The 11,458-nt window shown below is 36.3% G+C and overlaps 1 protein-coding gene across 1 annotated transcript; it reads right to left on the reverse strand.

Annotated features, from left to right (window-relative positions):
* Window positions 1-2,227: 2,227 nt before the first annotated feature.
* On the reverse strand, window positions 2,228-9,647 carry LOC107588899 (otolith matrix protein 1-like). Its single transcript, XM_016277153.1, has 8 exons — window positions 9,528-9,647; window positions 8,882-9,018; window positions 8,511-8,613; window positions 8,199-8,384; window positions 7,895-8,010; window positions 7,354-7,533; window positions 5,013-5,184; window positions 2,228-2,632 (listed from the first exon to the last, which is right to left on the reverse strand). The coding sequence occupies exons 1-8, from the start codon at window positions 9,604-9,606 to the stop codon at window positions 2,622-2,624; spliced, it is 984 nt and encodes a 327-aa protein (XP_016132639.1). The 5' UTR covers window positions 9,607-9,647; the 3' UTR covers window positions 2,228-2,621.
* Window positions 9,648-11,458: the final 1,811 nt, after the last annotated feature.

Below are 11,458 nucleotides of genomic sequence, written 5' to 3' on the forward strand. Positions count from 1 at the left end.
TGAGCAGATTACTATTAAGAGAATCACCGAAGTCTGGATGTATATTGTGTTTATGTAATAGAGAAGAACAAAATTATTAACAAAGATGTATTCTAATCCCTACTTGTAAATGACCTCCTAACCTTTTGCATGTAAAATGAGTAACAAAGCCTCTGCCAAGTTCATGAAAATCTTGATATTCAAATGTGGATGGTCATATGCTCTGATAGTTCTGACGTCAATACGATGCACTTTCTATTAATATAAACCACTAAAGTATTCTTATATTTTAAAAGAGCAAGAAAAATCCTGTTATATATGCATATGAATTTATATAATCCATTTAATCATCATAGTTATACCTTTGCTCTGGCAGTTTAAGCTCTGTTCACACTGACAGCAATTAAATCGATTAAAAATACCAGCTGTTCGCTGTAGACATTTCAAGCATGCTCCCTCCCACCAGCTATGGTCACTAAACAAGATGACCCTTGTTGTCGCTTTCCAAAACCTTTACCTTCTCTGTTCCTCTTTGGTGGAATGAGCTACCAACCTCCACCTGAACTGCTGAAACCATCACAAAAAGCAGATGAAGACAACTTTTCTGTCAGAACCACTCCACACCCCTAAACCAATGCACTTGCCAAAAAAATAAAAAATACTCCTTTGCATTTCTCCTCTGTCCTAGCTTGTTTTCTAATAAATGTGGTATTCTGTGGTGAATTGCTTACGCTCTTCTATTGTAAGTTGCTTTGGATAAAAGTATCTACTAAATGCATAAATGCAAAATCTACATCTTAAAAAAAAAAACAGCAACTTTCTTCGAAAACAAAACTCTTCACAATTGCAACCGAATCATTGTCCATCTAAATGCCCCTTAAGGCTTCACTGAGTCACTGACAATAAGCAATTCAAGTTTTGACACAAGTATTAAATGTCTGTAATGATTTATAGGGGGTGTATACTTGCAGAAAGCTGCATTCAAATGGATTAAAAGGCTTCAGACTTCATTAACTTGTGTCTGTGTTAATGACATACGCTGCAGTCACAGCAGTGGTGATGACTGCCTCATCTTGCACTACTGCTGGTGAGTGTCATCTACATCTCAGATTAATGAAGCCTGAGTTCATAAACAGACACACTCAAAGTGTGAGCTGTAGGACCATCTGGTACCATTAAAACTTTCTTCTTGAAACATAAAAATACTTTTCCTGTCTCCACAGTTTCACTGGTCGGCTAATGTTTTTCTTTGTTTGACACACAGTGTGGCAAATTGAAAATGTCCACCTGGACATTTTTACTGATGTACTAATGGCCTAATCAGAGGCTCCTTAAGCAGCAGAATGTACTGCCGCAGAGCCTGAGAGAGCCAAGATAATTAAACTTGTATTCAAGATAAATAAATTATGAGACATTCACTGAAAACACAGAGATAGACAATAATTAGATATGTGAGCGTACAAAATTCTGACAAACATTTTCAAGGACATTGGCACAAAATCCTCAATTAACCTGCAATCTCAGTTACTAATGTTCATTAGCAATGTCATAGACAGCTCATTATGAATTCTTACGAGACACTATTGTCATTAATAATACATTAGCAGTCACACACTAGTGTATACACATCAGCTTTTATGTAGCCTATTGGATAAGTTCATTTGAGTCATAGAGTTGATGTTGGCTAAAATACAAAAATGAGGATTGCAAATGTTTGTCAACATAGATTTTTATTAATAAGAGAAGGTTCTATAAATCTAAGAGTGACATGACTATTTACACTGAAGTTCAAGTTGGTAATTTGTTATCCTGAAGGGTCAAGAAACAGCACCTTTGCAGCACCTTTTGTGTAACAACCAAAAAGGGGGGGGGGGGTTAATATCTAATAGAGTTAATATCTCAAGTCATTTTCCTTCTCAAGTAAATGTATCTTGACTTGGGAATTTTTTGATTTTTCTGTTTTTGTTTTTTTGTTTTTTGTTATGGAAAAAGGACAAAAATACTACGAAATTTATTTTTTGCAGTGTATGTACTGAACGTGTGTAATTGCATTGTGGCTATAACAATTCTCAGCATCCAAAGGGACAATAGTTAACTTCATATGTCTGTGACATTAAAACAGATGAGAGAGAAACTTGCTGAAGAAGACACAAATTATTGCTACAGCGCACAGCGCAATTTTATTTAAAGTTATTTAACTAAAACCATTTGTGTTCATGTACTTGCGTAAAGTATGCTTTGGCTCTGAAGGCAGAATGTGTTGTTGGTTGTTGGTTTGTAATGAATTTATTTGGATGTACTAACAACGGTCAAGGCAGAATCCCTTCATGGTTTGTGGTGTGTTCCCCTGCAGTGCTTTTCTGCATAGAAGTTTAGACGTTTTAGTGTTTATTTTTTGTATTTTTCACATGGCAGGAACCTAGCTTTAGTGGCAAAGACCCAAAGAGGTGTAATATCAAGTAAATGTGATATATGAAGCCATATAAACACTGTGAGAACAGAACAGTAATAGCAGTACTACAAAGTACAGGCGAGAGTTGGCTTTCAGCCCATATACGAGAGTAACACTTAACACAGAGTGCTTTAGAGTTAGTGTGAGAAGGATGGAGGGGAGATCTATAGTTTCCTTTTTCCTCATCAGATTAACACAAACCTGTAGTGAGAGAGAGAGGACAGGAGTTAATTCATTCATGCAATCCAGGGGATCTTTACACATCATCTGCTATATGGACAACTTCAATCCCATTATGAAAAAAACATTGAAATAAAAATAAATGAATGTAATATGCAAACACTATGTGAAGGAACAGTGTCATTGTTGACCATTTTGAAGAACTGCACAGCACATGACACACAACTGTTCAAAAGTTTGGGGTCAGTTAGATTTTTTCAAAAGAAGTCTCTTATTCTCATCAACATTTATTTGATAAAAATACAGTAAAAACAGTAATATTGTGAAATATTATTACAATTTAAAGTAACTGTTTTCCTTTTTAATATACTTTAAAATGTCATTTATTCCTGTGATGGCAAAGCAGATTTTTCAGACTCATTTCAAGTCTCAAGTTTTCAATGTCAGATGATCCTTAGAAATCATTGTAAAAGTTTTTACTGTTACTTTCAATCAATTTAAAGGGGTCATATGACATTGCTAAAAAGAACATTATGTTGTGTATTTGGTGTAATGCAATGTGTTTGTGCGGTTTAAGGTTCATAAAACACATTATTTTCCACATAATGTACATTATTGTTGCTCCTCTATGCCCCGCCTTTCTGAAATGCGTCGATTTTTACAAAGCTTGTCATTCTGAAAAGGCCAGCTATCCAGTGCATTGTGATTGGCTGAATACCTCAAGCGTGTGACGGAAATGTTACACCCCATACCATACTGTGATGCCCTGTGTCCCGGCACGACAAGACAAACACAATAAAACCCATTACAAACGATGCATTTGTTGCATCCAGTGGGGACATAATTACTGATTATAATGACTTATACTGTCTTTTTATGCGTTGCGTTGCGTTGCGTATCGCGCCGCGTAATCATAAAACCATGTCTGGAGAAACGACAAACAACAAGTGCTACTCTATACTGCTCAAAACTCGCGTTTGAATCATCAGTGGAAAATTCTTTAAATATAAAAAACTTACTTACAGGCTGTGAGTCAGAAGCGCAAGACTGTCCTTGCAAAGTTGGAACTGTCCCACTTTATAGAAACAGACACCGGCATTGTAGGCTACTCTCATAGGAAACAGTCCTCATCCTCCGCAAAATGCGCTGCACACACCTGAATATTTGGGTTGTACTGTTCTGGAACAGTGTTGTAAATACAACTTAAGCACTGATTTCTAGTTGTGTCCTCTTTTGGAAGGCCAAAAAAAAGTAGTTTCGCTTTCACAACGAAACACAGCGTCACACACAGCGGGCTTGAGTGAGGAACGGCCGGCGGGCTTGAGAACGGCGCGGCCAGCGGATTCGACGAAGGAGCGGCCGGCGGGCTTCTGGCAACCACATGTAACGACCCCGGGCTGGACTCCGCTTCATCCACGGTGAAAGCCGATCCGGCGATCCACAGCGCGAATTTGATGTATTTCCTCAGCGACCAGCACGGATCAGCTCTAGGCATGACGAAGCGATATCGTCCTCTTTTGGAAGGCCAAACAAAGTAGTTTCGCTTTCACAACGAAACACAGCGCCTTCACGACATGGCAGCAGCGGCAACAACAATACTACAGTGAGAATAAAAGTTACGCATTCTTTCTTTGCGTGAACATTTGGGCGGCGTTATGCAAATCTTCCCACATAGTGACGTAGACATGTGGGGGCGTGTTAGAACGAGCCGTTTTAGGTAGGCGTGGTTGACTCTTAACTTTTATAAAGAATATCTCTTTGGATTTGAGACCTTAGTCTTTGCAACTTTACAGATCTTCTTTATGCACCAAGCGCTTGTAACACTCCAAAGAGAAAGTAAAAATTTTAATCGCATCGTATGACCCCTTTGATGCATCCTTGCTATATAAAAGTAATAATTTCTTTCAAAAATAAATAAATATGAATGGTAGTGTTTCTGTATCTGTAATGTTTCTCCTTGTATATTGTTTACAATAAAGAAAATAATTTAAAACAGGGGGAATAATTTAAAGTTTTAGTTATTAATTTTCATGCATCCATCCAAAAGAAAAACAAGCATGATGCACCGGTGCATTACATGCCTTGTAAATATGCTTTCAGAACTCAAAACCTCAGTCTGAAAAAGACCATTTAAACCTTTGGAAGATATTTTTGTTAGTCTTAAAGGTACAGTAACAAAGTAAAATGGTTATTGTTCATTATTTGGTACTGTGCCCTTAATAGTCATTTAAATAATGACTGTTTTTTGATGCACATTCACTACATTGTTATAAGCAGACCGTTAACGTAAAAATGTAATTATAAAAGTTCTGATATGAACAATATAATCCCCTATAGAAACATTTACAATATTGACGTTTGCATAATACAATAACTGCATAACAGCTCTGCTCCACTGTACCTTCACACTCAAAAGCCTTCAGTATGGTGGTGTAACTGGGCCCCAACCAGGAAGTGTAGGTCCCCATAACACGCAGCAGCTTTGTGGTGGAATCGCTGAACAGCACATCAGGTTGCCCATAATTCACCGAGCTGAACAGAGAGAATCCTTCAGTGGCATTAGCAAATGCATTCTAGAAGACAGAAACGGGTAAAACAAAATAAGAAAAAGAGAAAATGCAATCAAGCAGAATTTCGGGAATACTCACAGAGAAGCAAATAAAAGAGAAAAGGGCTGAGCGTGGGTGTTAGTTTGAAATATGTATATTTGTTTCTTTTGCAAATATTGAATCTTTTCGACATTTTTTGCTCATATTTTGCACTGTGCTTTGCTCAGTATGTGTGTGTGCTAGTCCTGCTTTCATAACAGAGCTCACTGTAGTGACATCCTCCCCTAATGACACACTGTAATGTGAGACGGTGTCTTGTGAAAATCAATGATCACCACAGGGCTCCGGCTAGATGTATTGAACACATAAGTCAGCCTGATGTAATCCGTGTAATACTCGAGACATTCAGAGATATCACTGATAATATAGGTTTTGGCAGGGCTCGTTTAATCATACCATTGACCGCTAATGTGCAGGAACATCACTTCCAATGAGAATTTCATGCTCTGTATTGAACAAAAGGGATTTCAGATTTTTTCTTTTTAGAGTTTTTATATTATTTCACGGATAATGTACTAAAAATGTGAATCAAACCTGATATCCACACACAGTGTAACTCTCTAGGAGTATAAATGTCATTATATAATCTGTGGCAATTGTATGTGTGTGTGCAGCACAATGGGGTCCAAAAGTCTGAAACCACTAGTTTTTTTACATGTTTCTAGGGATGTAATGATGCACCCCAAGCCAGATGAAAATCGATATATATACTGTATGTGACAATTCAAATCGGTTCAGATGTTAAACGAATCGTGATACAATTGGGGGTTTATATGAATGTATCTCTGAGGGAACTGACTGTTTTAGAAAAGTTTAGATAGACTAAAAGTATTTTCTTTTAAAGTGGCACTGTATCGCTGCTGTTGCATAAGCGCCACCTGCTGTCAGAGTAAATTTGTGCTCTTATTCAGCGTGTCTACTGTTTTTGTTTCGTGCAGATGTTTTATGTAGTATAGTTTCACAAAGCAAAAGTCGGACCATTCTGTTTTTGCTTCAAATTTCTAAATGATACAATGTAATTTAGATCAAAAACTGCTCATGCTGCATGTATGCAGCATCTTTGTTAGGATTGTGATTAAAATGCAGTGGTTGCCTCTACTTTTAAATGGAAAGAGCACAGACAAATTCTTAGTTTGTTTATATGAAGATATTTCTTTTATTTGTAATATTTATTTATTTGATTTGGGGTTTGATTTTGGGGTTTTGAATTTTAAATTTAGCTTTGTTAATTGACATATTTCAAATTCACAAAGAAATGTGCAGCATTTTGTCCAAGCAATAATAAAAGGACACCTTTTAATTTATAATTTGTCTTAAATCTCAAAATCTTTGTCTTTGTTTAAAAAAAAATCATGAGAAAATTGTACTGTGAATCATATTGCATCGTGAGTTGAGTGAATTGTTGCATCCCTACATGTTTCTGATTTAATAAATTTTTTCTTAGTTGAAAATGAAAAACATTTCAGTTTAAATGAAATTTTGAATTAAAAACATTTAATTGCCAAGAACTAGAAATAGTGTCTAAAAATAGTGCAGAATATTAAATACTTCTTCATTTCACATTAGGGGAGTAACAATTCACTCATGATACTCAATACTGATCTCTCCATACGATACTCTCACAATACTTTAAACAAAGCCAAAATGAGTTTTTTTATTATTAAATTCTAATACTTCTAAGGCATATGATGAACAGTTAGCAAAAATAACTGTTCATTAACCAGAATGGAACTATGCATTATTCTACATTAGAAACTTATGCTTGCAATACATTATTAAATAATGTATTTTAATTAATTAATAATAATGAATAAACAAGGTAGCTCAAATTTGCAAACTTTCTGATTTACCATATTTGATGTGCTCTTTGTATGTTTTTTTTTAATTATATAATATTAAATCTTATAATTCTAAATTAGAACTATACATGATACGTATTGTCGCTATCCACGATACTGTACATATTACATTTTTGTATTGTGATATATTGTGACACAATGTATTGTCATACCCCTATTTCACATTATACCTTTTCATTTTTTTTAGATTTAAGCACAAAAAAAATCCTTGATTTTCTGACTGTTCTCAGACTTTTGGACTCCAATGTGTGACTGTGTGGCCGTCTCTCCTGACCTGTACACGTTCCAAGAACTTGTAAACACGGCATTTGTCCTCCAAACGCACTACCACAGCATTGGTTGGCACCACAGCCAGGTGGCAGCTCTCATGTTGGAACAGGTTAGCTTCTCTCCCGTCAGGACACAAGAGCTTCAAGTCTTCCAGCTCCAGGTCCAACGCCCAGGACTCCTGGTTCTTACCTTACATGAATAATAAGCCAGACAATGATTTCTTACAGGCAGCGAGAACTTCTAAAACAGAAGGCATGATGAAACATTTGTCTGGATGAAACTTTTAAATATAAAATTAAGAAAGCTTGCAAGTCATGCAGGCTTTCATAAAAAAAATAATTAAATATATATATATATATAATTAATATAAAAAAATTATTAATATATACACATACATATTAAACTAGCATCCATAATCCATGAACTTGGCTATCAGGGTTTACTGACACTAAATAAGGCTTTCACAGATCCCATTAGGCACACAAAGAGATGCATTGTTGTGAAATACTGCCCCCCTGTGTCTGTCAGCCAGTGAAACATGATACAGAATTCTCATCCCCAATGCAGGCCTCACACAGGTTCCTTGGGTTATTTCCTTTGGGATCATGTTCTGGGTCCTTCACTCCTGGGACACAGCTGTACCCAAAGAAATCTCCTACCGCTGGAAACCATAGGGAGACGGATATAGCTTTTTAAATTGCTGCCAATGGGTGCCATTACATACTCAATTTGCATCTGAACCATTTTTAACCGCTTATATAAAAAAGAGCTTTTAAGAGCTTTGTAATCTATCAAATAATATCAGTAACTATTATACATGCGGTGAAATACAGCATGGTAACATCTCACCATGGGGAAAGTTGCACTGCTCATCCACACTGATCTGTGATGTGTTGACCAGGAAGCCGATGGGGACGGTCCAGCCCACTGTAGTCCGCATCCCTGGGTGACAGGAGCTGCGTTCGTGCATCTCCAGTAGTGATAGATCACTGGATGATGTCCGTGCCAGTGCAACCACGTAATAATTAATGCCATCTGTGTCAGACACAAAACATCGGTAAAGTCACGTGAACATGCATTGACGTCAAGCTCTATGACTAAAATATTTTATCAGATCTCTGATTGGTGCTGTAATGCTTTTAATAGTTTAAACATACTCACCCACACCATTATAAGACTCTCCCACAGCCACATCTAAGCCATAGCAAAACCCAGCTGTGTAGATCTCATCAGCATACATAGTAGAGGCATCTGCAGTGCCATTCTGTTTACATCACAGACAAATTATACTAAACCATATACTGAGAAATTTCCATAATTTTTGATATAATGGAAAAGCAAAACGTCAAACATTTTGTAAGACTGAATAATCAGTTGAGAAGTTGAAGGAGTGCAAGAAAAGCAAAAAGGAGGAGCAAACATTTGCACAATTTTAAGGTTCAATCTGAAATATATGAGACTTGTAATATTGCAGTAATTTTCAAGCACCATATCTAATTTGATTTGCTTCTTGGGAAGCAATTTCCTACAACCTTAATTTGCTTCATGCAGTCACTGGGGCTTTGGCCCCTCACACAAAGGAGTTGTCCGCGGATGTTCCTGGCTGTGGCGTTCCCAGCTAGATCCAAACACTTTTGCTCTTCAGCATCAGACACTGTGCACCACCTGACTGCAAAGCAAATAAACTTTCATTTGACAAACATCAAATATATTTCAGGATAAGTATTTTTTTAACTGCACTAGAATGGCAGTCAAAAAGCTTGCCCTCACCTGATTGTTTTCATTTTAGAATAATAGTAAAGTTAACCTACTTTAGCTAACCTAAAATTTAATTTAATTTAATTTAATTTAATTAACAGTTAAAATAATAAATGAATTAAAATAATAGAATAAAATAATACTGAATGAAAATCCATAGGTAAGCACAATTTATATTTACCTATAAAAATACTGTCAAGCATTTAAGCATAAACGTTTAGATTAAAAGATGAGAAACATAAATTCAAATAAGTTTGTCCAATCTTTTTCATAAACGTATTGCTATATAAAGTTCCCCAAGTTAATTCTGATATCAAATTAATCAAGTGCAGAAAGCCAATCCAAACAAGAACATTTCGTTTTATAATCAGCCAATGTCATAATAAGATCAAAAAGCTGAGAACATATCAGTATACTTACTAATGTTGTTTTCGGTGGACAAAGAAACCAGAACAAGTAGGAACAGAACCACAGCAAGGTGTCCTCCTGGATGATCCATGCTGACTTTAAACAGTAACCTTCCAAATGGGCTCAGACTCACAGAGGTGGTATGGGAAGTAAAGTAAAAAATAAAAAAAAAGGTTAAAAAAACTGAGGAAAAGGCTTGGGGCTCATATTGCTACCTTTTTAGGGTACCCAGAAGTCTCAGAAACCAAGAGGGGAGGGAAAAACTTTCCATTAGGTCTTTACCGGAGTTTCTCTGCCTTTTTTTTTTTGTTAGGTTATTTTCCACTTATCCGTTCACGATGGGCATCTAGTGTTTCTTTTCCTTATCCAGTGGGACCTCATGGCATGCATGCTTTTGCACACTTCACTGCACCTGGCACCGGACAGGTCAGATCATTTCTGAGGTTATAATTAAGTAAGATACAATAGCTTTTTGTGGACAGCTTCTAAAGCCCCTCAAGATTAAACCAAAGGTCCAAAACAAGCCAAGTTTGATTGGAGATATGGATGGAGGGGCAACAGGGGATTCTTTTGTGCCACTATGCAATTAAGGAAGCATATAGGCCACTTGATACCTCCTCTGCATCCTAATTCTCATGTCACCTTCCCCATAATCAATGCTTTATTAAAGGAGACACGCGTCATCTATGAGATAGAGGACAGAATTTCAGAGCCAAAAACAAACCTATAAAGGTACACATACTTTGATGTACACACGTAGCCAAAACAATACAAAATTCTTGTTAATAAATGTAAGAAAAAATATTGATTCATAAAACAAAATAAATAAATACAAACAAAATTTCATTTTAAAAACTTTTAGCAAAATCTTAGACAAATTGTTCTATTTTCAAAACAGTAAAAAGACTGATGTCAGTGGCTTAAAAAATGGCAACTGTTTCGATATTTTATCAGTAAATCAGACTCTTTGCTGAGTAACATGTTTTTCATGTTGTTGCAATAAAGGAAAAAAGCAAGAGTGCATTTCCCCCAGAGGTGCAATTGTGTTCCACACAACATTGACCTCAGTGCCATAAATGCCCCCAAAATTGCAATGCTTTGATTATACATGAAAAATCTATGATATTGAGTGGAAAGGAATTGTGGCTAGTCACTTGAGGGCCGTCAGACGCCTTATCTCCCTGCCCTTCAGTGCCCCTGACTCCCTATCCTTTTTTCCCCATATAGAAAATGACATGTCCATTAATCAACAAGCTATTTTAGAACAAAAAACCTGTCAAGCCACTGGCTCCTTGACTCCTATCATGGCAAGGACATTTTGCTTTCTTTAAGCAGCTATGTGTGTGTCTCTCTAACCGTTTGTAAATAGTAATATAAATGATCAAACACTTTCAGGTAAATTGATACAGTTTATTGAACTGATGAACATTACCTACAATTGTAAATTTGGAGGTGTTGTAAGACCAGGTTTTATATAATTTTCTCAAGGTTGATCCAGTCGGTTGTGTGTAGAAGATCTGTACTGATCAGCATCTGTATTTTGCTATAACATGGATCGTTGAGATTTGCCTTAAAGGGGTCATATGATGCGATTTCAAGTTTTCCTTTCTCTTTGGAGTGTTACAAGCTGATTGTGCATAGATAAGATCCCTGAAGTTGCAAAGACTAAAGTCTCAAAACCAAAGAGATATTCTTTATCAAAGTTAAGACTCTGCCACACCCCCCTAAAACGGCTCATTCTAACACGCCCCCACATATCTAGGTCACTATGTGGAAATATTAAATAATGTGTTTTTTGAACATTAAAGCATGTCAACATATTCTGTTACACCAAATACAGAAAATAATGATCTTTAAAAAAGCATCATATGACCCCTTTAAAGGAATAGTTCACCAGAAAATTTAAGTTATACACCCTCAGGCCATCCAAGATGTAAATGCAT

This window comes from Sinocyclocheilus grahami, unplaced genomic scaffold (assembly GCF_001515645.1).
Source record: "Sinocyclocheilus grahami isolate Dianchi unplaced genomic scaffold, SAMN03320097.WGS_v1.1 scaffold109.1, whole genome shotgun sequence".
In the NCBI taxonomy this organism is placed as follows: domain Eukaryota; kingdom Metazoa; phylum Chordata; class Actinopteri; order Cypriniformes; family Cyprinidae; genus Sinocyclocheilus; species Sinocyclocheilus grahami.

Bases quoted from the DNA above. Each gene is read 5' to 3' on its own strand.
- LOC107588899 (XM_016277153.1), bottom strand. From the start codon at position 9,606: ATGGATCATCCAGGAGGACACCTTGCTGTGGTTCTGTTCCTACTTGTT. The intron at 8,385-8,510 runs GTGAGTATGTTT...TGTCTGACACAG, and splicing joins AGAGTCTTATAATGGTGTGG to ATGGCATTAATTATTACGTG. The intron at 7,534-7,894 runs GTATCATGTTTC...ATGTAAGGTAAG, and splicing joins GCATTGGGGATGAGAATTCT to AACCAGGAGTCCTGGGCGTT.